General features: G+C 40.8%; 1 protein-coding gene and 1 long non-coding RNA gene across 2 annotated transcripts in view; one reads left to right on the forward strand and one right to left on the reverse strand.

The window, feature by feature from the left end:
• bmp2k (BMP2 inducible kinase) overlaps positions 1-25,845 on the reverse strand; it is a 46,994-nt gene that overhangs the window by 14,133 nt on the left and 7,016 nt on the right. The window contains exons 2-11 of the mRNA XM_037680858.1: positions 13,523-13,641; positions 10,657-10,762; positions 9,335-9,477; positions 6,071-6,192; positions 5,729-5,810; positions 3,300-3,432; positions 2,713-2,816; positions 2,542-2,621; positions 1,458-1,606; positions 437-591 (exon numbers count right to left, since the gene is read on the reverse strand). Of these exons, the coding sequence (XP_037536786.1) occupies positions 437-591; positions 1,458-1,606; positions 2,542-2,621; positions 2,713-2,816; positions 3,300-3,432; positions 5,729-5,810; positions 6,071-6,192; positions 9,335-9,477; positions 10,657-10,762; positions 13,523-13,641 (1,193 nt within the window). The remainder of the gene's footprint in view (positions 1-436; positions 592-1,457; positions 1,607-2,541; positions 2,622-2,712; positions 2,817-3,299; positions 3,433-5,728; positions 5,811-6,070; positions 6,193-9,334; positions 9,478-10,656; positions 10,763-13,522; positions 13,642-25,845) is intronic.
• Positions 7,665-9,597, forward strand: LOC119413796. The gene is made up of 2 exons (XR_005186974.1): positions 7,665-7,726; positions 9,341-9,597. It is a non-coding gene; the product is annotated as an uncharacterized LOC119413796 (long non-coding RNA).

The following is a 25,845-nucleotide window of genomic DNA, read 5'->3' on the forward strand; positions in this document are numbered from 1 at the left end:
CGCAGCTAACAGGACCACGCAGCTAACAGGACCACGCAGCTAACAGGCCCATGCAGCTAAGAGAACATCACTGCTAACAGAACCATGCTGCTAACTGTTTTTATAACTTCTTTATTTTAATTGCTTTTTATTATTGTTGTCGTCTAAAACAGGTCCCTCTTGGAAATGAGTCCTCGTGACTCGATGAGACTAACCTGGATAGATAAGTTAAATACATGTCACATTAAACACACACAGGTGAACCTGTTGCTGTCCTGTTTGCTGATCACTGACTGTGCATACAACGTGAACAATTAGCATCGACTTGTACATTTTAGGGTTCACGATATACCCAGCGTGAACGGATGCATCAGTGAGGCCCACCAGCTGTCAACTCAAGCAAAACCAGTTTGTAACATCAGAGCTGAACAGACCCTGAGCGATGCAGTGGTCGTACCTGGAGGTACTGGAGCTGCTGCTGCTGCTGCACTGCTTGTTGTTGATGTAGCTGCTGCAGGCGCAGGTCGCCCGGCTGCAGCTGCTGCAGGACGCGGTGCTGCTGACTGCCAGGTTGGGCCTGCATGGACGGCTGTCCCGAGCCGGGAGTGGGAGCTGAGTGGACACAAGAAGAAAAGTGCTTTCAACACACAATAACTACACAGTGTCCATTTTAAATTTCCCAGCATGATCAGACTGATCTGATGTTAAAACATCAATAAACTTATTGTGATTTATTGTCTAGAGCTGCTGTTGTAACATCTGATCCCTAATGTGAAGGGTTCAAATCTGGAAATGGACTCAGCTGAAGAATCTTCCACTTCTTGTCCCCGATGAACGGCTTTTGTTTTGGATCATTATCTTGCTGCAGAGTGAAGGATCACTCCGTCAGTGTGGTTGCATCCTTCTTACGGTTTGTGCAGACAGAAGAACGCTCTTTAGTCTTTCCAGTTTGGTAAAGGTTCATTTTTGTCTCGGTCCATAAAACTTTGCCCCAGAAGTCTTGAAGCTCGTCTTGTTAATGAGAGGTTTACATCTCCGTACGGTTGTTGAAGTCTTCAGAGAACATCAGATGGTGGTAGCTTCACTCCTGATTGTTCCTGATGTCACAAAGTGTCACCTTAGGGTTTTACTTCAAAGCTCTCCGTGTTGCTGAAATCAGCTGTTCATGCTTTTCTGGGTTTTCTTGTTCAAAGTCTGTTTCCGAGTCCACCGGTGGTTTCTCCTTCAGGACATTTCAAATGACTGGACTGGCTGTGGCTGGTGCTTCTTGGATGCTCCACGCTGTCCCCAAGATTCAAGTCCAAGTATCGTTATTATCCCCGAGGGGCAATTAGTTTCAGTCAGTAGAGATAAAACCTCCATATACACAAAACCTTTGTTACTGTAAAAGTTGTAAACGACTAAAGATTTTGCTGGACAGCCTGTAAATTGTTTGTATGTCCACCCCTGGTGTGTACATGAACTCCGGTGTCACCAACCTTTCTGACCGTTGCTGACGGGGGCTGAAGGCACGGCCATTTTGGCAGGGGTGACGGTGTTGGTAAAAGGCAGGACGTTGCTGTTTGCAGCCTTCGGCCTCTGTCTGGGAGCTATCGACGTCTCAGTGGGGCCCACAGATTCTGTTATTCTGTTGAAATGAAGAACAAACGTTTCAGAAGCAACAATTCACCGTCTGGTCACTCACATCCTGATGAGCTGCTGTAATTTATACCATTAACCCTCAGAAGGTTCATTAACTTTAAGACAAGTGCTTAAATAATAATAATAATGTCATCACTGTAAGTTTCCATAAAATGGCGAAATTAGTCTCTGCATTTAACCCATCCACCACCAGGTGGTGCAGTGGGCAGCTATTGAAAGCTGCTTGGGGGCATTTACTTAACTGCTTGATTTTTTTATTTGTCTACAATAAACTAGTCAATCTTTTTAACCATTTTATGGCAATTTTGAGCAAAGAGGGTAAAAAACATATATAAATTTCCTCCCTTAATATGTACAAATTTTTTTTTTATTATTCCAGATGTGATTTTTTTTTAAATTCCAGATGTACTTCACGTGTTGTACATGACTGTCAGCTACCACCACACCAAATTTCAGCTCAACATCTTTTAAAATAGCGAGTTATCCAAGGCAGCCATCTTGGATATTTAATTTGCATCAGGAATGTATAACAACTCGCTCTCAGCTACAAACATTAAATTTCAGCTCCGTATCTCAAAGAATGACCGAGTTATAGTCGATTTTGAGTTTTCTGAGGTAGCTGTGGCAGCCATCTTGAACCAAAATGGCTCCAAATAATGTGTGTTTTGATCAGGGACCTATCTAAGTCATGTGACCTCACTGTGGCAGTTAGAAGCTGTTAAGAGTTCTGTCAGTGTTTTCAATTACAAAAATGGCGTCTTTGTTTGCCGATTACATCACCACAGTAACTCAAAAGGCCAATAAAAGTAACGGCACGCATCACGGTGCCCAGCCGGTCGTTTTGATACATTTGCGCGGGTACACGTTGAGGTTTGGGCCGCGTAAGACTCGAGAAGTTTCCTGATCCTGCAGGAACAGTACCTGGCTTTTGTCATACTTTTCTTAGCAGCGACGTCACTGGCTGTCAGAGGTTCAGGAAGAGACGTAGGTATGGGAGAGTTCTGGAAAAATAAAGAAATTAAAGAGGACACAAAAATCAGCAACCGCACAAAGAGAACAACCCTGGACTGATTTACATCGACAGCGACTTACAAAGAGGTTTGGTATCGGACACTCTTTTCCAGCTAATTTAAAGGCAAAGTAAGACACTTGGTAAATGTCTGGTCTTTTCTCCTGGTCCGGCTCGAGCATATATCCTGAAAGACACAAAGACCCCGTTTAATTCACCTGCAGAATCAGAGGATCCGATTCAACAACACGCTGGTGTGCATGTCCTCAGTTTGGCCACTGGAGGAGGCTGTTGGTCAAATGTTCCAATAAGGAGCAGCTCCTCTGCAAGTTCCGGTTTAAGGAAGTGAAATCATTTGGAAGCACAAAAACTGACAGCCCTCGACTGGTTTGAACAGGCTCAAGTTGTGCAAATGCAAAAAAAAAAAAAAAAAGTTCGTATCTGTATCTGTTCCAGGTTACGTTCAAGATAATGAGAAACTGTTGAACTGAATGTGCTTTTATCTCGTTGGACCGCCATGTGCCACACGTTAAAAGTAATCTTTCATAAAGATAAGTTGCAGTAAAACACATTAGACTAGCAAACTGTTTATAAAGGAGAAGCATATATATATATATATATATATATATATATATATTGGCTGAATTAACACATTCCAGTGGGAACTCACTGATTAAGCAGTGCAACTTGAAGGAGAACTTGGAGTTGTCTGGAACAATAAAGGTGCCGTCACATATGGCGACTTGACTCTCCCCGAACGGAAGAGTGAAGAAACACAGCTTGTACAACAAGCATCCCAGCGCCTGTGGACAAAACACAAACTCCAGTTAGAGAAGAGAAATAACGGTAAACAGCGTTTCGTGTTTTAGTCACGTGACGGGAACTCTTCAGTGCTGGTTCCTGAACGATCCACACGTCGTTGCACACACTTCAGTCCTCGGTCACATTTAGCCTCATTTTACTCATTCAGACCCAAAGTGTTGTGGAAATGTGTGTTGGAGAACTCCCGACTCGATGGTTTTATAAAACTTACCACGGTAATGAACAAGAAACGATCACAATTTAGATTTTATTTTTTTTAAACACTGTTAGGAGTTCTCATGAAGCAGAACTACACACGTGATGTTTAGCTCCTTCCACCCTGTGATTATTCCAGCGCTTTCTTAACTTTTCAGTCAACAGCGGGAGACAAAAAAAAATAAATGACTCAAACCACTTTTGAGCTTCAGGCTCCGCCCCTGGATTCACACACCAACTCAGTCCTGTGCCTACCTGTGACAGGTCAGAGGTGTAAAACCACCACACCTGTCGGGAATCGTTTCACATCAGCAGGTTGGAAAGTTCAACTGTTTACAATCTCTTTATTTATTTATCTTTGAAATCAACTGTGTCCTATAGAGAAGTACTTTGAATAAAATATAGAAACATGTAGGTAATATTTAAATTCATTAAAACTGTAATATGAAAGGTTTTAGGCATAATTACTTTAGAAAGTGTAAGAAGAGGAGCTGCAATATACAAGCTAGGAGTTATTAGGAGATATATATATTTTTTTCTCCCCTTTGAGCAGCAACAATTTAACACTTAAATTATAAATGATAAAAGCCAAAATGCTCAACTCGTCTGAAAACCGTCTGCAGATGGGGAGTGTTAAAATAAAGATTTTTATGTGAAATGTGTTTTGTCTTTTACTAGCAAAGGTTTTGATGCATTTGGTGTTGAAGCTTTAATCTTTTACATCATCATCTCTGCTAGAGCCCGAATGATGTATCGGCATGGTCAATATTTTTGGTCGATGTAGTCGTTTGGGGACATATTATCTTGATAACTGGCCCATTACGCGCCGATATAAACACTTTAATTTTTACCCCTAAAATGCTGCGAACGAGCCGTGTCCTTACTTGCAAATGGTGTAATTGTACAAAGTGTCCAGCAGAGGGTGCATGCGGACTACTTTCAAGTCACGGTCATGCTGCACGCTTCAAAACAGCCAAAGCAGCGAGCAACTAAACACTGCGTAGCTTATTTTGCTGAACAGAACATAGTGAGTTTATTGTAACTCATCTGTAAAATAAATCAATAATTAATTCCCTTCAATCCTCCAACCTGCTTGCCATTAGCTACATGCCTCTCAAGTTAGCAAGCCAACGTTAAGATAACCTAGCACAGACTATTGTCTTGTAAAACTTTATCCAGAACAATAAATCTAACGTAGACGTGAAATATATCAAGTGTTAAAAACTTGATGTTTGTCCAAAATCATTAATTCTCTGAAAAGAACGCTGCTGCGGTCAAAACTAATTACACCTTTACCGTACGTGACTGACTGTTTAAACAATGAACAGAGAAGGCGTTTCTTTGTTTAATTTATATTTATGTAACACACTTGATAACTTTATGGTGAACAATGGAAGACTGTTTCAAGACTTCAAGTGTTCAAACAGGTTTAAAAGTAGCCGTTTTCTTAGATTCTTGGAGGTGGACGAAGTTAAAACATTTCCAGCCATTACATCGGTTACTGGAAGTAGCCGTCCCCTCCCAATATCGGCGACAGCCCAAATGTCCATACTGGTCGGGCTCTAATCTTTGCACCAAGTCGAGGAGAAGCTAAAGCAGCACCATGACAGTTTTCTGTACTTTGACCAAATAAAGATCAATTCATTTACAATTAAATTAGGAAACTAACTTTGTAAAGACTCGGCAAGAAAAGACCGCGTGTCGATAACTCCAACAAATTTTCTCTCGGTTTAATAAAAAACAACAAGCCATAAAATCAGATGTAGACGTACACTTGGTGCAGCCGTCACCAGCTACATCTTTCCAACTCCACATAATTAACGAAGCTCCTCCTTGGCTGCTGTTCAAGCTCTTGTTCTCATTTCTCAGCCTCACACCTCCAAAAGGCCTACTTTCACACAAACCTATCAAGGGCCTCGATTACCAACCAAACGGGGACAGAAAGTCGGGCGGCAGTGAGAGAGCCGTTGCCATTTCATGATGGGTAAACACTTGAGAGAAGAGGAACGTGCCGGTGCAGAGACACCCAGGACACTGCCGGGATCTGACCGTTACTGAAAACACACACGGGGAGGACCTTACCCAGATATCTGCCTTAGTGGTGATGGCTTTTCCTGCGTACAAGTTAATCATCTCTGGCGCCCGGTATGAAAGGGTCGTGTACCTGTGAGGGAACACGGGAGGAACAGTCGATGTTCAAGTGACTGAGCATCAAGGATAGGCACGTTTTACTCATTAATATCTAGATTATCATAAGATGAATCAAAAAATGCTAATAATTTTCCAACAATTTTGATTAAATTCACCTCCTAGTTGAACTCTGGGTAAGTTCAGGGAAACACCAGAGATGTAAATATTACCTTCCAGTGTGTTCGCGTTTGTGCAGAAAGAAGAAAAACAACTCACTTTTTGAAAAACACTTACTTCTTTATCTCGTCCTCCACTGCAGTCACGCCATCTTTGAGCGGGAGCAAAACTTTGTGAGTGGCGCTGCCAAAGTCACACAGCACGTACTGTCCCTGATCGTTCAGGAGGATGTTTTCAACCTGGTCACAAAGAAATTAAAAAGATGGAGAGTTAGAAAAGGGTAAAAACAACTAAAGACTCGAAAGCTGCTTTCCAGGAGCAGAGAGGTCCGAAATTATCCAAGAGCTGCAAAAGTGTTCAACGTTTCCAGCGCAACTTGCGCAACACAATTAAAAAAGTTTACAGACAAACATGAACAATTACAGGTGCATTGATGTAAAATCAAAACATAAATGTTTAACAGTTAACAGTTAAATTTTACTTTTAATTGCATGAAAGCAAAGGTGGAGCCATAAGAATTTTACACGTGTGTGTCTGTTAGCAAAATATCTAATGAACCACAGGATGGATTTTAATAAAACCGAGAAAGCAATCATCGGACGCACATCTACAGCTGGTTCGCTTTTAAAGACAACTTGATCCAAGATGGCCGCCACCGTAAAGCATGCAAGCATGGACCGACCCGGTTTCACAAACCTCGACGTGACATTTGGTGCAGAAGCCGAGACTGATCCCGACGTTTAGTCTGAGCTCGAGCTGATTGCATGAGATCATTTGTCAGAAACTGAGTCGACCACGTTTGTCTGTTAGCAAAATATCCCACAACTCACAGGCTGTGTTTTAATGAAACTACTGAGCGCAACCATTTGATGTAAATTTAAGCTGGGCGACGTTTGGACTCGGAACACTTCAAGATGGCTGCCAAAGCCAACTGAACTTAGAAAGCACAAAAACGGCTATATCTCACAAAGTTTACTGATCCTGAGCTAAAGTCTGGCGTCAGTGGCCGAATGGTTCACGGCAGAATCGCACACGATACCCCATAAGGTCACGCGTAACATTTTCAAGGTTTAACCAAAATGGCTAAAACTCTTGTCATTTCAAAAACAAGATCATTTTAGTTACAAACAACAACCTTTAGATAAAACTTTACAAACGCATCAAACCAAACACTTGTTTGCTTCATTTAAACTTTGTAACTTCACATCAGTTGGCGTTTAGGGCTTCGACTTTAAAAGTGCAGAAGTCTGCGTTAAAGCTTAAAATTAAACGTGTAGTTTTAAATCTGATGGAAAACAGGAGGGAAAAAGTCCGAGACGTACAAAAATAAGAGAAACCAACTCATTGATTGTTAATGAGAAATTTAAAAAAAAATGCCCGAGACGCATTTGATATGAATGTGGTGCAGATAGAAAATAAATAAAAACAGGAACTCCCAGTCTAATGCGAGTGTTTCGGTCTGTCGACAGCTCGGGGTTAAGGGGCTTTTATTCTCCACTCTCACTTCCCCTGGCGAAGAGCGACTGGGCCTCCGCGGTCTTTTGTGTCCCTGAAATGTTGCGTAAGCTGTGTGGGCCGGACACACGGACGGCAAACAGAGGACAGGCCTGTGGAGCTGAAGGAAGCGCTCCGTTTAGACGCTTGTCCAACTGGACCGAGCACAGCGACCCACTGGTGGGGAGAGTTCAACCAGGCTGGGAAACCATCATCAGCAGAGTGAGAAGCCTGGCGCTCCGACGACCTCCCATCATAAAAACAAAGTCTGCGCCACCTGTAAGTTCAACTACACGGCTCTGGGTGGAGGAGAAGAGAATAAATTAAGTCAAACAGAGAGGTTAAATAAATAAAAAACACTCTTCTGCAGATTTAAAGATTTAAGTTGACGCTCGTCCTCTGATCCAGTTACAAATTTACATTTATGATTCGCACCTCGTACCGTTTGTGATCTGCGTTAAGCAGCCAGGGTGGAGTTAGAGTCATTATTGTGTCACATTGCAGGAAATCACGACTAAATGAGGCACGAACAAATTATTATCCACTCAACTGACGAGTGCTGGACAGAAAGTCACTTCACAGCTAAAGTACAAAATAAATAACTCAAACTCTGCTCTGTGGTGATGAGCGCCGGATACTTTTCTCTGATGAATAAAAATATTTGGGCTGCTCATCTGAACACTTCACCTCACTTTCCTTCAGGCATTTTATAAACTCAAAATCTTCAACATTAATTGTTTGAGCAGTTTAAACTAAAAATTCAAAATCGCTTTAAAACGTCATGAATCAGAAGAATGTGGGAGAAACGAGACGATTATTTAAATAGTTTTAAAACGGCTCAACAGACTGGCCTCTCTCTGGATGTCTCAGGACCTGAACGAACCTTTGAACCGCTCATTAAAGGTGTGCGACCTTTGAACTCCGGGGGTCAGCTCATCTTTACAAAAGGCCAAAACGAAAAAACCCTAATAAGATTTTCTCGTAAAATAAAACATTTGCCACATTTTTCATGTCTTATGTCAGAATAGTGATACAGAAATATAAAATTATCAAAATATATATTACAAAAAGTTTAATGGATTGAATCGTTTGAAAAAAGGTTTTACGTCTTCCTTACATTTTTACCGATTTCTTACGGAAACGTTTAAATGCCAAAAGAGAGAATATTTCAACAGCTACAACACATTTTATGTGTAATATGATAAAATGAATTCAGAGCTTCTGTAGCCGTGTTGCGCTAAACTCTGCACATTTTAAAATCAATTTTAAGATAAAAAAAAAATAATACTCCGATGAACATGGAGAGAATTAAACACTTTGAAAAGTTTGGAGTGATTTTGTCACGTCCTCGCCTCAAAGTTTGATTTTTCCTCTCAGCTCAAATGAATAAACGAGATTTTAACTCATCTCTGTCTCAACGGCGACAAACCACAACGTGAACTCAGCATCAGGTCTGTTCTGTTTTAAATAAATGTGCGACAGACTCTTCCTCTCAGCACGTAGCTGCAGGAGGGCAGTAAGGGAGGCTACACTCGCATGGTCCTAGTGCCTGACGTGTTTGTTTTGACAAGCTAAAGTGGCGAGAGATCTTCAGTGATCATTTTATCAGACAACGTGATAAGGGCTTCATTAATCTGACGACATCTCGTTACAAAACATAACCCAGACACATTTAAGCAAAACTGTGAAGTGAATATTAAGCTGTAATATTCTTTACTAACTCCTATACCTGAACTTTGGCTCCTTCCCTTAGCATTTTAAAATTCAGCCAGCTGCTGCTTGAATACTTCTAAATCATTTCACTCAAACAAAACGATTCAAAGAGAAAGACCTTTCCACCAGAGACCATGATAAACTGTTAAGATGTAATAAATTATTGCCCCTCACTTTCAGGTCTCTGTGGATGATGGGCGTCTTGCACTGATGCAGGCGAGCCACGGCCTCGCAGGTGTCGCAGAAGATGTGGAGGACCTCGGCCTCGCTGAAGCCCACGTTCAGCCGCTGGTTCATCTGCTTCACCACCTGACCCGCTGCAAGAAGAAGAAAAGACTTCAACACGAGCTGAGCAACCAGTTCCAGCCCTAATCAGAGAAACGTTTGCACGTCAACTTATCTAATGAGGACCAAACTGCTTGAAAAAAAAAAAAAAAGCATGAAATGGTCAAGATCAACAGAGGCAGCATAAAGTATTAATGGAGTATGCTAAATTTAAAATGGCTACAACGCTGCTCTCAGTTAAGGCTGGGGGGACTTGTGTTACTGACCATGTTTAAAGCAGGTAACGGAAAACTGACAAAAACGGGAAAACAATGGGACAACATTTAAACAATGAGCACAAGATCAAGCCAGGAGATTCATGTAGCGCAACTTCTGCATGACGTTCGTTAAAAGACAAACATCACGAGACGGGAAAGAAAACTTAACGCTGCAATCTTGTGGTCGTTTGTTCCAAAGAAAGGGGAACTGCAAATCAAATAAAAACTGGAAGTGAAGCAAAACCTAAAAAAATATATATATATTTTTTTAATTAAACCAGGGACTCGATTGCAGACTTTAAGACCAACATCAGAAGTTTTTATTTATACCGACAACATTTCCATAGTGAGCATTTTAAGGTGGTGGCTGCCGAGTCTTTTATTCAAACCAACTTAATCCATTTGAGTTATGAATGCGTTTTGCTGAAAACGCTGAACATCAGTAACACAGGATTCATATGAAGGTTATGCAACTAGATCACAAATATGACGAATCGCTCGTCACGGGATTAGAAGTGAAACACGTGAACATCACCAGAATTAAGAAAACTGTTGGCCTCATCAGGAAACTGCGCCACCTACCACACAGAAGAAGTTGACTTTGGAAATGAAAATAGACCAGAAATCAGGTTGTTTTTTAATGTGCACAAACCTGAACGACAAATCAAAAGCATGAAGGCAATTAAATCCCTGATTCCTGGTTGAACTTAAAATCAGGATCTGTCAGCAAAATAAGGAGCAGCAGTTAAAATTATATTTTAAATTGCTAAAAAAAAAAAAAAAACTATCGGTGTTTATCGTCGCAATTCTGATCCAGGACGCCAGTTCTTTTTATGAACGCTCTTTTCCATAAATTAGTTCAGGTTGGTGTTTTGAAGCCTCTCATGCGGCTTGTGATCTTTACCAGGAGTCTAGAGACACTTGTTAGGTGTTTGAAACCACGTCAGCAGGTACCTTTACAGTTCTCCATGAGAATCAGGACCTCCCAAACGCTGTCTGAAACCGAATTGATCGTGGAGTCCAGGTAGTGGACGACGTTCTTGTGGCCCGACAGCTCTTTCTGCAAACGGGGTGACATCACAGGAGTGGAGAGGACAGAAAAAAATACATGTATTAAACAGAAAAATGAAAGACTTGACAACAAAATGCAATAATTTAAAAACTGATGTAATAAATGGATGTTGAGCTGTGCACAAGATTTAAAAGGCTGCTGACATTTTCCTCAACAAAAACAATAAATCTCACACTGACACAAATGCAGAGCAGATTAAAGAGGAAATACAAGTTTAACCAGTCAGACGAGTCGCAGACGAGCCGACACCACTGAACTGATGCAACTTTAAGGTTTTAAATAACAAAGTTTATTTTTAAACAAACAAAATACCCTCGTAACCTGTTAGTCAATTATAATAACTATAAAACATTTAAAATAATCTATAAGGAGAATAAAAAGTAAAAAACAGTATGTCCCGTCTCATCATTGCAGGCGATTGTGCAACAATATTTTCTATAATCTTGTGTGTCGCACCCTCTGATCCCGTGATTTGTGAATGATTCGCTGCATCTGTCGGTTGTTAAAGGCCAGCATGAGCGGGGAAGCTGCTGAGTGTTGTGGAAACCAGCACACCTAAGGCAATGTCCCAGCAGGCCACGAGTGTGTCAGCTGTGTGCGCATGTGTTGTTCGCATTATTCCAGATGATGGGGGGGGGGGAACATGCTGCGATGAAAACGCTCGTAACGAAACGTGCGCAGGCGTCGTTTGCATCTGATCAGCCTCAGAATCACCAAGGAACTTTTCAACGACACAGAACACATTTCAACAAAGATCACGCGAGTGCCGCCGAGCGTGAAAAAACACAGCAACAGTAAATGGACCGGGTGAGTTAACGCGGTGTCTCTCAGACAAAAGTACCGACCCAACTGGAAAAGCTAGAAGGAAGGAATGGAAGGAAGTCGTTTCTGCTCGCCAGGTGACGCAACGTGTCTGTGAGTCAGAGCGGTTTGAGTCCACTAAACAGGAGCTGCGAAAGTTCAACACCAACAAACTGACGAGGCCTCCAGGAAACGTTCAAACCATGAAGCAGTGGATTTAGGTGAAAATTAAGATTCTTTTTCAAAGAAAATTGGAGTCGATGTCAGAAAAAACCTAAAACAGAACTACAGTAAATATATATATATATCCGACAGATGAGAAGAAATGAAACTTAATCACATTTAATTCATTTGGTGCAGTTAAAATCAGAGGAAATAGAACATCAGCTGAGATTGTCCACTTTAATAATACTATAAAACTAGAACGTTCCTGGAGAAACTTTGACGAGGAGGACTGCCACGTTTAAATTTAACATTTTTCAGTCAGGTCATCTGGACAGTTTCTTTTTTTTTATTTTTATGACTTGACTGAAAAATGTTGGATTGTAAACCTGGATTATCGAGCATGAACTTTGTTGTCACGTTTACATTTAGATTTGACAGTATTGTGTAGGGGTTCGCCCTCGACTATGAGCACACCAAATTTCACATTAAAATGGCAAAATATCAACGAGTTTGTCATTTTATCCTTTTAAGCTACGGTGACCATCTTTTTGATTTGGATTCAATGTGACGGGGAGCGTCCTCAGCGATGAGTTGAAGCCATTTAAATTGAGCTTCGGTGGCCATCTTGATTTGTTTTTATTAATTATTTACTGGGCATTGGTCGCAGCTACCACCACACCAAACTTCAGATTAATATCTCTAAAAATGGATGATTTACAGTATTTTTCCTTCTTAGCTCAGGTCTTGGAATATAGATTTGCAACCAGAGTCTATGAAAAATTACAAATAAAAATGGCATCTTTGTTTGCACATTATGTTGCCATGGTAACTTGAAACGCTAACAAAAGTACTTTATTTTCCGCCATACAAGTCACACCAGTCCAAAAATGTCTAATGAAGTGGATAAATCCATAACTATGTTGTTTTGCCGTATAAGTCACATCTATTATGCGTCACCGATGACAGTCTGGAAATGTCGGCCGGTGTTGTGGCAAAAATCGATTAACTGCCAAATGGCGTGCACGGGAGGACTTTAACAAGAATCTAACAAGATTAGCACTTAAAAACAATTATTTGTTTGCTCTACATTGTAGCAAAGGTGTGTCTCAGTTGAACTTTTAATAAATGCACTTCAATGGTGAAGTTAGCTGCATTTCTCCGAGGCAACGCAGCGAAATGAAGCTGATTTGACGGTTTTTCCAGGCATGATCTCAGAGCTGGAACGGTGGTAGGTTATGGCAAGCCGACTGGCATTAATAGCCACTATTACATGACGCAGCGGCATGCCATACTACTTGAGTGCCATCTAGCGGCTGAAAATGGTAGTGTTCAATATTTTCAGTCAGAATGAATGAAAACGGTCACATCTCTTCCAAAAACTGGTTTATAAATATGGGGGGGGGACATAAGTCACTTTGGTGTATAAGTCGCAGGGCGTGCCAATTATGCAAAAAAACTGGAACTTATAGGCCAAAAAATACAGTAATAGCACACATCACGGTGCTGAGCCTGTTGTTTTGATGAACATTTGTGGAGGTACATGATGTCGTTCGGGCCGCATTTAAGTTGACGGAAGAATAAAACATAAAGTTAAGAAAATCTTTGTTAGGTGGATAATAGGTGGCTGCCTTACTAGGCAGTCCCCAATAAAATAAATAAATAAAGTGTTGCATGTCGCCATATAGGCTGCTGTGATTTCTAGAGATTAGCATCAGTAAAAGAAAAGCTCAATTCCCTCAAGAGGAGAATAGTTGAGCTGAATTAATAAATTAAACGTCTCACCATGATGGTGATCTCTCGCTTGTAGACGTTCAAGTCCGGTACGTTGTTGACGTACATCCGTTTGAGAGCGCAGCGGACGCCGCTGTGCGTTCGAGCCAAGAACACCACCGAGAAACCTCCTGGGAAAAATAAAATAAATACAAATGAGTTTTCAGTTATTTTAATGCACAAACACGGAGAACTTTTTTCAAGTTATCTAACAAGGTTGAGTCAGGTCTTCTGGACGCGATCTTCTTCGTCAAAACGTTTCGTCTTTTATCCAAAAGACTTCTTCCGCTATTATGAGAAGGTGATATTTATAAGACTGAGTTTGTTGCAGCTCCTGACTGAAGAAGTCTTTTGGATAAAAGACGAAACGTTTCAACAAAACAAACCGTCCAGAGGACCGGACTTCACTTTGTTAGATTGTCCAGCTGTTTTCTTTTAGTAAACTAGTGGAATTGACCAAGTTTATCTAAAACGACAGTTGACGGTCCTCTCCGTCGTCGTGTGGGTCAGAAACCAAAACGCTTAGCAGCGCTGACCAAACCAGTGGTTCTTAAAGTTGGGATCAGGATCCCACAGTGGGTCATGAAAAACCAGGTTTGGGATTCTGAGATCTCTCAAGATAAAATATTCCTGCACATTTTCACGATAACCATTACAAAATTATAAAGGTCATAAAGTGCAAAATTAGTGTAAATTACTTCCGATATCATTAAGGCTTATTTACTTCATTAGTGATTTTTGTGTCGTTCATACAAGGTATTATTATTTTAGGGGTCAGAAGCTAAAAGGTTTGGTAACTCCTGATCTGAATTTTCCATAATCGTCCAGACTAAAATTAAATTTAGTCTCAACATAAAAATTCTATTGGCATCTCATAGATGTTAAATGGATGTTTCCATGCGGCACAGATTGGAGAGAAAAATCAGGATGAACTTGAGTTAATTTAACACTTACTGAGTTCTGAACAGCCTTCTGGTGTAAGTTTTAGCGCCGGCTCGTGAGCTGTGAGCGAGCGCTTGGCTAACACACTGCTGTCGTCAACCTTATGAGCTGCAGCTGATTTCTAGTAGCTTGCAGACCAGATGGGGTGAGCTCAGACCAGATATGGCCTAGAGGTTGCCAGCTGACCATCACCTGCCAACCGAGCTCTGACCGCTCTCGTCAAAGGAACGACTGAGTCACTGACGGTGGGCATCGAAGTCCATCAACCAGAGACGAAGAGGAAAAAAAGATTCACGAAACTTATTTTGAAAATGTTTCCTTTGAGGGAAGTGCTCAAAAAACTTGGGTACGAAAGGGTCTTTAAAGTCGACTCAGTTTGCCCCGCAGTAAAAACGGGTCGTCGGGCCTGACAGTCGAGCAACTCCAACAGAAACGGAGTGTTTGCCTGTAGTCACAGCAGTGAGTGTTACAGTAACACCATTATCAGACCAGAACGAGTAGCTGGTGTTCTTCTGCAGCACAGAACAGGCAGATAAGGAGACGACGATCTACGCTGCTCTGACAGAAATAAAATAAATAAAAACACGGGAGGCGCAGAACGTCTGTATGAGAAACCAGGACCTGACGTCAAAGCCAGAGGACATCTTGAGTGAGCAGACTTATCACGTGTTGGAACGGAAGTCACGCAAGTGTCAAAGAAAAGCTGCGAGACAGAAAACTGCTGAGGAGGCAGCATCAGAGGGTTGGTGAAAAAAATACATATGATCGTTTAACCCTTTCATTACGAGCGTGTCACCGACAACACTTTTGTTTTACAAGGCTTGGGCGGGAAAATGTTAATAAAAAAACACGTTTAGAAAAACTCTGAACAAAACAACTCAACTGGACTAAATTACAAATAGTTTCTGCACGAGACGATCAGAGGATAAAGAACCGGAACCTCTGCTGCACAGCTCGATGGTCGGTCCAAACTTCTGCGAAGAGATTTAATTGACTTTCTGTAACAGAATGAAGCCGACTCTAGACGAAGGTAAAGACGCTTCTACAAAGACGCAGCGTCTCTAGAAACCGGCGCGACGTCACCTGTCAATCAGTCCGGTAGGCTCGTCAGCAACTGATCGATGAGCGATCTCAGCTTGTCCTGAAGTGAAACGCCCCGAACCTGCAGGAGCTGCGCCCACTTTCCAACAACTCTGTTGGGATTTTGCATTCTGAACGCTTTGCGGTCAGAGGGATTTTATGAAAAATCATGAAATGTAAAAGTAGAGTGGTAGCTAAAGTAGATTGCAAATATAAAAATAAAAATAAAAAACAGAAAACAGTGCGACTGCTGACTCAGCATTCACAAACACATGAAATTAACAAAAATAATCGATTGGCCTTGACTAAGGTGCTCCACCCTCAAACTGCTTATTAATTTGAGTGCAAGACAACAAACAAACAAAACAAATATGTGTTTCAGATAGGTGTAAAGTAAACAATCCTGAATAACGTACAAAAAACTGATTCCATACGATGTTAACAATTTCCATTTTGACGTCTGACAAATCTCACGTAGTGTTTCTTTAAAATAAAGAAAGCCAACAGAAGTTGGACCAAACCGAGTCCAGCTCCTCCTGCAGGACTTCATGTCTGACTGGGACCGTATGCTGCAGGATCAGTTTCTCACTGAACCTCCAGCATGGGGCTACCGTTGCGTCCCCAACCCCCACGACCATGCGAGCCACGGAAGTGGTGCGCCACTGAGCGCATTATTCTCCTGAGTGGATCTGGGTGGAATGATTTGTTGTTGAGGGGCTTTGTGCCCAGAATACAAACTTCCTGGACAAATGAGAAGAGTCCTGGACATCACAAAAGCTCTCCTCTGTACAGGACGCTGGCTTTTCAGAAAACTAACTGGCTCTACTTCTTTTTATGCTGTTGGTTGGTTCGCTTACGAGATCCAATAAAGATGGGCTCATAAAGTCAGCTGGATTTCAATGCCTGTCCATCGTTTGTTTAACCAAGTCGGAAAAAAACAAAACTAGTCTAATCGTCTTCATTTTTTTTAACTAAGAGCCTAATTTTTAATGGGATAATTTGGTCAGGGTGGCATAAGGTAAAGATAAACTATAAGGAAAATGAACATTATTTCCCTCTTAACATGTTTTATCAAATTCAATTAAAATTCAAAAATACTTTATTAATCCCAAAGGGAAGTTAATTGTTGTTGTAGCTCATCCAGGTTTCATTAGAGTTGTGATAGATGCTGATGGCTGTGGGCAGGAAGGATTTCTTGTAGCAGTCTGTCTTACAGCAGATCCAAAGAAACTGGTTGCCCAAGCCGATCCCTCCACCCAGACCCAGCAGACCTCTCGGTCCTCTTGGGCAGCAGGACCACCTGAATGCCGGGCAGAACTCCTCTGTCCTCCCGCTGTCACGAACCACGTTTCCCGCCACCTCCAAGATCTCGGTGGGCAGGCACTTGAGCACCGCCTCTAAGTAGTTGGGAATGCATCCACGGCACCTCCTTTTCAACTCATTTGGGATTTGGGGCTGTAGTTGAGGTGTTATTTGAGCTTTTGAAGCGTCAAATGTCAAATCACCACCGGAACTCGACTTTTGTCATTTCTGTAAAATAACGCTATTGAATGTTAAACCAGGTTTGATTTATAAAGCATAAGTTATCTGTGCTGGAAGCGGAGCTAATAAAATACGTCTCAGCTGAACTAAAGCAAGTTTACCATTTTAACTCGTGCTTGATCAATCAGACGATCTACAGGGCACTTTTCATACTTCTTAGATAAAGCAGAGGGCTTTAAAGTGAATAAACACGCAAACAAAACAACTACAAACAAAATAAGTATAAAAAAAAACAGATGAAAAAGAAAGACAATGACAATTTTGACATAAAAACTGGGGGAAACGATGGTTAAATGAAGCAACAGCAGGTAAAACAAGACGCATGCTTTCCAGTTTCTCATCGTTTGGGGGCTAGCATGACCGATGGAAGCTCAAGTTACATTCACTTGTAAAAAAACAGCCAGGTTAAGTGCAACTAAATCTTTCAGACTAATGCAGGACTTATAGGCGTGTCAAACTCCCAGACTCGGCGGCCAATAGGCACATCTCTCCGTTATTATACCTCCCCTCCTGCTCGTCTTTTAACTGCCTGCTTTGTGGACGAGAGACAGAAGTAGATCAGCACGAGAACACGGTCAGCTGTCAGGAACAGTTGAGAGGAAAACCCCAAAGCTATCGGGTCAAGAGAGGAGGGCAGGGTGCTGATCCAGGCCTACTTCAAACACTTTGGATCCAACATCACTGCATGACAAATTAGGAGTTAACCCACAGGACAGCCTTTATGAAGCAGATGGTGTGTCTTGTGATAAGAGTGCCCTCTTTTGTAAAACAAACTTCTAAGGTAACATAGAAGTGCCTTAGTGAAATGTTTCTGCTCAGACACAAAATGCAGATATTCTTCCTCTTAATCACATCTTTAAACCATCTGGTCGTTTCCATTTCCAACTGGTCCTCGTTAACCTCCTGCCATTGTGTCTAAAGACCGTATTTCAATTCAAGCTGGTTTCTTCAGCTGTGAACCAACTTTTAGGAGATAAGAGTGACGTTTTGAGGAAGAACATTTGAAGCAGGCTGAGGTATTTCCTCCTAGAGGCCCCATCCTTCAACATGAAGACACACTTCCTCCACACGTAACGAGTAACTAAACATCACAAACAGGATGCAATGGTTTTCTTAGCTCGTCATTAAAACTGATCTCAATTCTGTTTTCTCTTTAAATTAACAATAAAACTCGTCTGTTTATAATAAAAACTGAAAAAAGGTAATAAGGGAGGAACTGTGCTTTGCAGAGCTGGTCACGGTTCTCGGTGCCTGTTCAACCCTGAAATCTCACTTTGACCTCTTTTCATGACTTTCCTAAAACTGTGATTTGATAAGAATTGTAATTGTAGGAGAAAGAAAAAAAAAACCTTTTACAAAATAAAGCTGTACAAATCTGTCCACTAAAGTTATGTGAACTGTGCAGGAATACACACAAGTCATAAAAAGCAAACTTTTCCCATGAAAAAACTTGATTTAAATTAGAAAGCTGGAAAAAAAACTTAAATCTGCTGATGTTATTACAACCAAAACATAAATTTAATGATTATTTAGGCAGCTTGATTTGTTTTTTTCCTACCTTAAATTAAATAAATGTAGTAAATAATTTCCAAAACAAAACTACAAAACGTTTGTTGGTTTACTGCCCTGCACCAGCTGTTACAGTTAATTACTAATAATGACTTTTTTGATCGTCAACACTTCAGGAAATCCTCTTAGAACTTGTGTTGGATTAACACAGAAGAGGCTTCTGTTCTTTGGTCGGTTGAAGTCGCTGCTAATTTGTTGCATTTGATTATTCTGCAACAGAAACTGCAAAAACACTTGAAACAACACTGAGGATCAGTTCATGTCACTTTCAACCATGGTGTAATCATTATTATGAATGTTTAATAATGTTCCAAAATAATAATAATAAACTTATTCGGACTGTATTATAGGGGTTGAACGACTACATATTTTTTAAAGTCGACATTAACATGACAGTCAAGTCGACGTCAACTAGTTGATGATGTCACAGGAACTCCAGACACTAAAAAAAACAAACAAACAAAAAAACAACAACATTGGGAGCATATATTTATGCTCCTCCTACCAAGTATCATACTGCAAATAAATAACAGGAAAACCAAAACTATTGAGCTGCAAAACTTATTCTATTTAATCCAAATAAACCACAGCAGCGGTGGTGGATTCTCCAGTGGAGCACATCCCTGTTTTTTTTTATTTCTTTTATTTAGTGGATTAAATAAAATGAAAATAAAAACTATCCACCACCGTGGTGGTGCACGGTGCACACTGCCGGTGATGGATTATCCGGTGGAGCGCATTTTTTTATTTATTTTATTTAGCGGATTAAATAAAATTAAAATAAAAACAAGATGCGAGTGGTGGTGGGATCCCACCGTGGATTAAATACAATGAAACTAAAAACACCATCTTTAGTGAAATACCTCCACTGTTGATGGATTTCCAGCTGTTTGGGAAGACTTTGCCTGCTCCTCGCCTTCCGTCTGCTTGAAAGAATCCGTTTTGTAGCCGGTGGTCCGGCGCTGATCACGCGACACAATCACCGACTGCGACTAGTCGACTTGAAATTTAAAAACTCGCAAGATGTCCTACGATCGACTAGTCGATTTGAGCCCTATTGAGTATTCTATTTATTAAATTACCATTTTATTTTCATTTGTTGAAAAAATAAATAAATTGCACGCATCCTTTATGATTGTCTATTGTTGTTGTTGTCACTCTTTGTTAAAATTCAGGTCTCTCTTGTAAAGGAGTCCCCGAGCCTCAATGGGATTAACCAGTATAAATAAAGGTCAACTGGTGGCTCTCGCTTTGGGTACCCGGAAATAAAAAAAGGAAATATAAAAGCGGACGGCGGAAGTAGCAGTCTGTCATGGCAGCCAACGTACGCTCTTAAAGAAACCTGTGGACTGATCGAGCAGCAGTACTTACTGCAGTCAAATATTTACACCCGATTACCGTTACAGCTACGGTAACTGAACGTTCTTTAACTACGACAGACGTGTTGGTCTTTCTGAATTGTTCTTTATGTCTCATCACAATTAAGCAATGATTAATCAATGCAGAAAGAGCATTGTGTGCAGAAAATTAAGCAGAGTGACGTCAATCGTGGCAATTTTTTTTAAACCTTGCAACCGCAGCATTTGTTGTGTCATTTAATTTGTAAAATGTATATAATTACTAAAATGGCAGCAAGTAAACTAACGCAGTGGTACTATGAGGAGGTGCAGACAGGCTGGGCTTGTTGGCTGACGACATAAATCAAAGGGAGCAAGGCCAAAACCAGAAAAGGACTTGATGTAGAGGCTCAGACCCGCAGAGCGAAGGTGGAGTCGACTCGGCCACGGCATTTTAAGAAAGCGTGGCCGAGGACGGTGAGCGTGTTGTTAGCTTCGTTTCACTTATTTACTCATTAGTGGTAAGCTCGCGTTGATATTTTAAAAACTCCGTTAACGAGCAGCCCTGCCAGGACGATCTCACCCACAGGCGGCACTCGCCCACTGCGTAGAACCTAGAAGTCAAGGACCAGACGATGGAAAAACTGGACTAGTTTTCTTTAGCGTGGAGAAACTGCATCTCGCCAACAGAAGAAAGTGATTTTTTATCAGCTCAGTTCACAAAAAAAAAACAAGCACCAGAACAAACTGTGCCATGACATAAACAGTCAGTCTAAATCCCAGCCCTTCCTTTTCATTCAGGTAACCACCGCCCCCCCCCCCCCAAATACACACACACACTTTGGTCATGATACAAAAGCACGAGCCTCGACTGCAGTAAATCTGATCCCTTTCCTGATTCAGGTGAGTGGTGAAAAGCACTAAGAAAGACAGATGTGCAGGAGAAACAAAGTCTTTCAGAAAATCCGCTCCATAAAAGGCTACAACCAACCTACATGTTTTTTCATGCTGGGATTTACCGAGCTGGAAGGATTTTGGCAGCGAACGCTCATCGGTCTGACCTCAACTTTAATGTTTGCAACTAAACCAACAGACAGGAGTGGCTGTGATCTCAGTGAATTACGACGGAGTCGGGAAAAGACGACAAATAATGAAGGATTAACGAGAATAAAGAGGTTAAAACATTACAACAGAGAACCACTGTAAAAATTTCAGTTCAGACTGAACACCCTCTAACGTAAAGGAGGAGGGAAACATTTTAAACCAGTTATATAAACGAAGCAAGATCGTGTTTAAAATACAACAAATACAAAAAAAAATTATTTCCAATTTCCAATTACAGTAGTCCCTCGTTTATCGCAGGGGATCCGTACCCTGAAGACATGCGATAAGTGAAAAACCATGAAGTAGGGATAGTAGTACAAGTTTAAGTTTGGGAAATTGGAAATCAGCTGATACTTGCATGAGAAACCAATTTTACCGATTTTTTTGATTTAACAATTGTCTTAACTTCATTTATATTTCAGAGCACTACCTCATGGCCATTTAAAACAAGTTTGGATTGTTTCTAGGATATTGTTCAAGGGTCTGTTTTTCAATAAAATATTGGAAAATTGAAGGTGCATTGTGACCTGATAACACCCGACAGTGTCGCTTATAAAACAAAATCAGAATCGGCAGGTCAGACTTTTTAGAAATCTGTGATCGGCCAGAAAACTGCAATCTGTGCACCCCTAGTTTTAAACCTGTACCACACTCTTGCAATATTCTAAACAATGTTTCCAAACTCTAAATGCTTTTAAAAAAAAAAGCACAGAACGTCAGCTCCCTGCTTCGTCTCCTCATTGCCACCTGCAAGCGCTCTTGGCCACGCCCACATCTCCGCTTTGCACAGGGAACAGCTGATCAGCTGCAGCAGAAAGTTTACCCTGCAGTATAAGCTGCACAAATGTGAAGCAGCTGCTAAACATTTTTAAAATAATTCATTTTTTAAATAAAACTTCAATGCCAATCGTGCGGCTCATCCATCAATTCAGCCAGTTGTGTGTCACGTCCAATCTTATTTTGAAAAACCGCGATACAGCGAGTCCGTGATAAACGAACCGAGAAGTAGCGAGGGACTACAGTAACTAAAATTAATTATGTTTGCTGGACGGAAAATTAAGAAAATCCGTGTTAGTTCCACTAAAATGATGTCTGCACTTTATTTTCAAACAGTTCAAGAAAAAGACGCATAACTACTAAATTTACATAAAATAATTTAACTGCAAGGAAGTCAAGGAGGCCGGTTGGTTACAAGACTCAAATAAAAGTCCTCTTTACAGAAATGTGAAGCGTTCTGTGCATCGTTGAAGATAAAACAGGACGTTTTCTCAGATTCTGTCAAGCTACTGACAAACCACATGGACAAGATAAATGCAACGTGATTTCAGAGACTTCTTCTAACAGTGAGTCAAAATCTAATCAGTGTTTAGAATTAAAAAGTCTTTAAAACATATTTTCTAAAAAACACAAATGACTGCCAAAGGATATGCAGGACGTGATAAAGTTAATGTCAAGGATAAAACGAGCGGTTCGTCCCCTGTCGCTGAGGGATTCGAACAGTGAGTGTTTGTAGTTCTTGAGACGAGTGTTTTTCTGGACTGAAATTAAAACAAACCTCAATGTTTTGGTGCAAGAAGTGGGGAGGAGTCGAGTATAAAAACAAACGTTTTGTTTGTTTGTTTGTCCGAGGCAGCGCAAAGTGACCGATCCTGGTGAGAAGAGGGAACAACTTTATCCACCACCAGGTGCGATGGAGCAGCTTTGGCAATCATGGATTAACTTTTGGCCACCCCAAACATTTGAGCAAACTATACTTTATATACGGTGGCAGCCATCTTGGATTTCGACGTGGCAACGCAAATTTCAAAAGGATCCTTTCTTACACCCAGATGCAGCCGAACACCAAAATGGAAGTCAGTTATTTTTCTAGTTATCCAGCTCACAAGGTTTACTTTTATACATATATGACAACAGTCATCTAGGATTTCGATCGGGGCCTTTCTCTAAACCTAAACGTAGCCAAACACCATGGAAAATGGAAGTCGATATCTTGCTTATTTTTCAAGTTATCCAGCTCAAAAGACAGCTGGACGGAAGGCATTTTAAATTCCCGTTCGCTTTGTGACGGGACTAATTAGAAACCTGCTTAAAAAAACATCTCATGAAAATGTAAAAACATCGTCTCACTAACCAGAAAAGAGTCAAAACGTTGAGATGTTTCAACCGTCACTGCCTCGTACAAGACGCACATTAGAAACACTAATTTTAAGTACATTCACTGTAGCTGTCTTCATTTAAAATCATATTTTATTCCCACAAAAGTGTTAAATTTAAGAATCAATATGGCATCCCAGGAGCATCGAACATTATGAAAAAGAATAAATCAAATCCAAAAGAGGTGGAAATTTAAATTATATCTCAGCTTGGTGTCACCGCATCACCCAGTTTCCTTGTACCTTGTAGGCTGGATGGTGATAATACAGTAAAAACGTGTAACTTATGTAATATGATAATTTAGTTGCAGTTTCCTGATGTGAGAAAGGCAAAACAGCGAGGCCGATACAAAAGGCCTCAATCAGCAAGCACAAAAGCAGCGAGGCCCGTCCCGGACCCATGAGCTGCAGCGTCGTACCAGCATTCTCTCCATGGTGCAGGAATAAGGCAACAAAGAGGCACAATGTGGCCATTCATCGCCAGTACAGTATGCTAATACAGCAGCAGCCTCACCAACAACCCTCACAAAGACAGAAAAACAAACGCGTGATTTTTAAAAGAACATAAAAAAAATATGAACTCTGACCCGAGATGCTAAAACTGAAGAGCTCAAAGACGAGCGACGTCCAGAGCTTGTTTAAGGATAAAGGAAACGATGTGGCAGGACTTGTAAGAAAAAACAACTTTTATTATCTTTAGTAAAAGGAGGTGCAGGTGCCTCAGAACAGTGCTCTCTACGATTAGCAAGAGAAATCAACATCCTTGGCGTTTCTAAAACAACACAGTAAAACAGTAACGGAAGATTTTAGACTAATAAAGATTTAAAGTGAACAGACATTAAAATTAAAAGGTTATAGAATGTCAGAACGAGCCTTACCAACTCGATGAAGGCAAACACAGGAAAAGTCATTGATTTGTTCACCAATAGTGATAATGTCTATTTACTTTATCGTTTTTATTGACCACACGGCCATAAGGTAAGTGGGGTGACAATCACGTGAAAATATCTGTGTTTGTGTCTGTTAACCAAAAAAATATAAAAATAATGGACAAGATTTTAAACGACCGAGAGAGAAATCATTATAGATCTACAACTGATTAACTTTCCAAGTTGACCCATTTTAAAAATGGCTGCCTCGGCTAATCAACTAATGCAAGGACAAACGTGTCTTTACTTCAATCAGTTTTAGAGACTGAGCCAAACTTATGATGCCGTAGCCGAGAGTCTTTCTCTACATGATGTACCCGGTAAGTTATATCTTTTTTTTTTTTCTTTGTGATGGCCTCCCTTCTCCCCTTACAGCCATCCTCTCCACACCATTATTATGAAATATTTATTATAGTGACTATCTAGTCTAGGTTTTTTTTTTTTTAATAGGATAGAAAGAAAGAAAAGACAAATTAAGACTCCAAAATATAAGAAATATATACAAATAGAGCACACGTCAAAACACCCGGCCACTGTCTGTTCACCTGCAAAGAACATGACATCATTATATCATGATATCATTTATTTAGACGTTTCATTTGCCTGTCGGCTGCTCCCTCTTCAGTGGTTTCCAAAGAAAGTCTTGGTCGACTCACATCTCTCTTTTAAGCTCCATGTGGAAAACTTGGTAAAGAAACTGAAAGTTAAACTGGGTTTATTTTTCAGAAACAGATCCCGTCTAACTCTGAATGTTAGGAACTGACTCTGACTCTCTGACTGACTCTGAAACACCTTGTATCTGTGACTTTCCTTCACTCCATTGATTACGGTGACATTATTTACATGAACGCTCCTACAAGAACCCTGCAGATGTTGGATGCTGCAGATGTTGGATGCTGTCTATCATGGTGCACTAAGATTCATAACTGGCTGTGATTATCGTACCCACCACTGCACCCAGTATTCACTGGTTAACTGGTCACCATTAACTTCACAGACTCTCTCACTGGTACATTTTCATCTTTAAATCACTTCTTGGTCTGCTGCCTTCATACATCTCCTCCTACATGAGTGCAGCTACAGCGTGCGCTCTCAGGACATCATTACCTGCAGTGTTCCCTCAGTGTGGACTGAACTAGAAAAAAGGACCTTCTCCTACTCCGCTCCTGTTTCCTGGAAGATCTTGTAAAAAGATCTGAAGCTCTCGACCTTGACCTCTCTAAGTGGTTTTAAACATTTATTAAGTTCCTGGCAAAAACCAACGCAGACATGTTCCTGTTTTTAGTTTTCTACACCACCTTATGATCTAGCTGGTTTTTTCGGTACGCTTCCTTTTAATTATTTTGTTTTCAATTGAAAAAAAAATGTATGCATCATTTGCGAATGTCTTTTGTCGTCATTGTTGTCCACTGTTGTCATCACTCTGCTAAAGTTCAGGTCTCACTTGTAAATGAGTCCTCGTGGCTCAATGGGACCAACGTGTTTAAATAAAGGTTGAATGAATGAGTCATCCTTCTCCATCTCTGTCCTCACTCCAACTACCGCCATGTCCTCTTTAAGTGCATCCAAATATCACCCCCCCTTTTTATTTTTCTAGGCAGCTGCATTTCCAACATCTTTCTACCAATATACCCACTGTCCCTCCTCTGGACAAGTCCAAACCACTGTCCCTCCTCTGG

The sequence above is a fragment of the Nematolebias whitei genome, chromosome 8 (genome assembly GCF_014905685.2).
Source record: "Nematolebias whitei isolate Nwh7 chromosome 8, NemWhi1, whole genome shotgun sequence".
Lineage (NCBI taxonomy): Eukaryota > Metazoa > Chordata > Actinopteri > Cyprinodontiformes > Rivulidae > Nematolebias > Nematolebias whitei.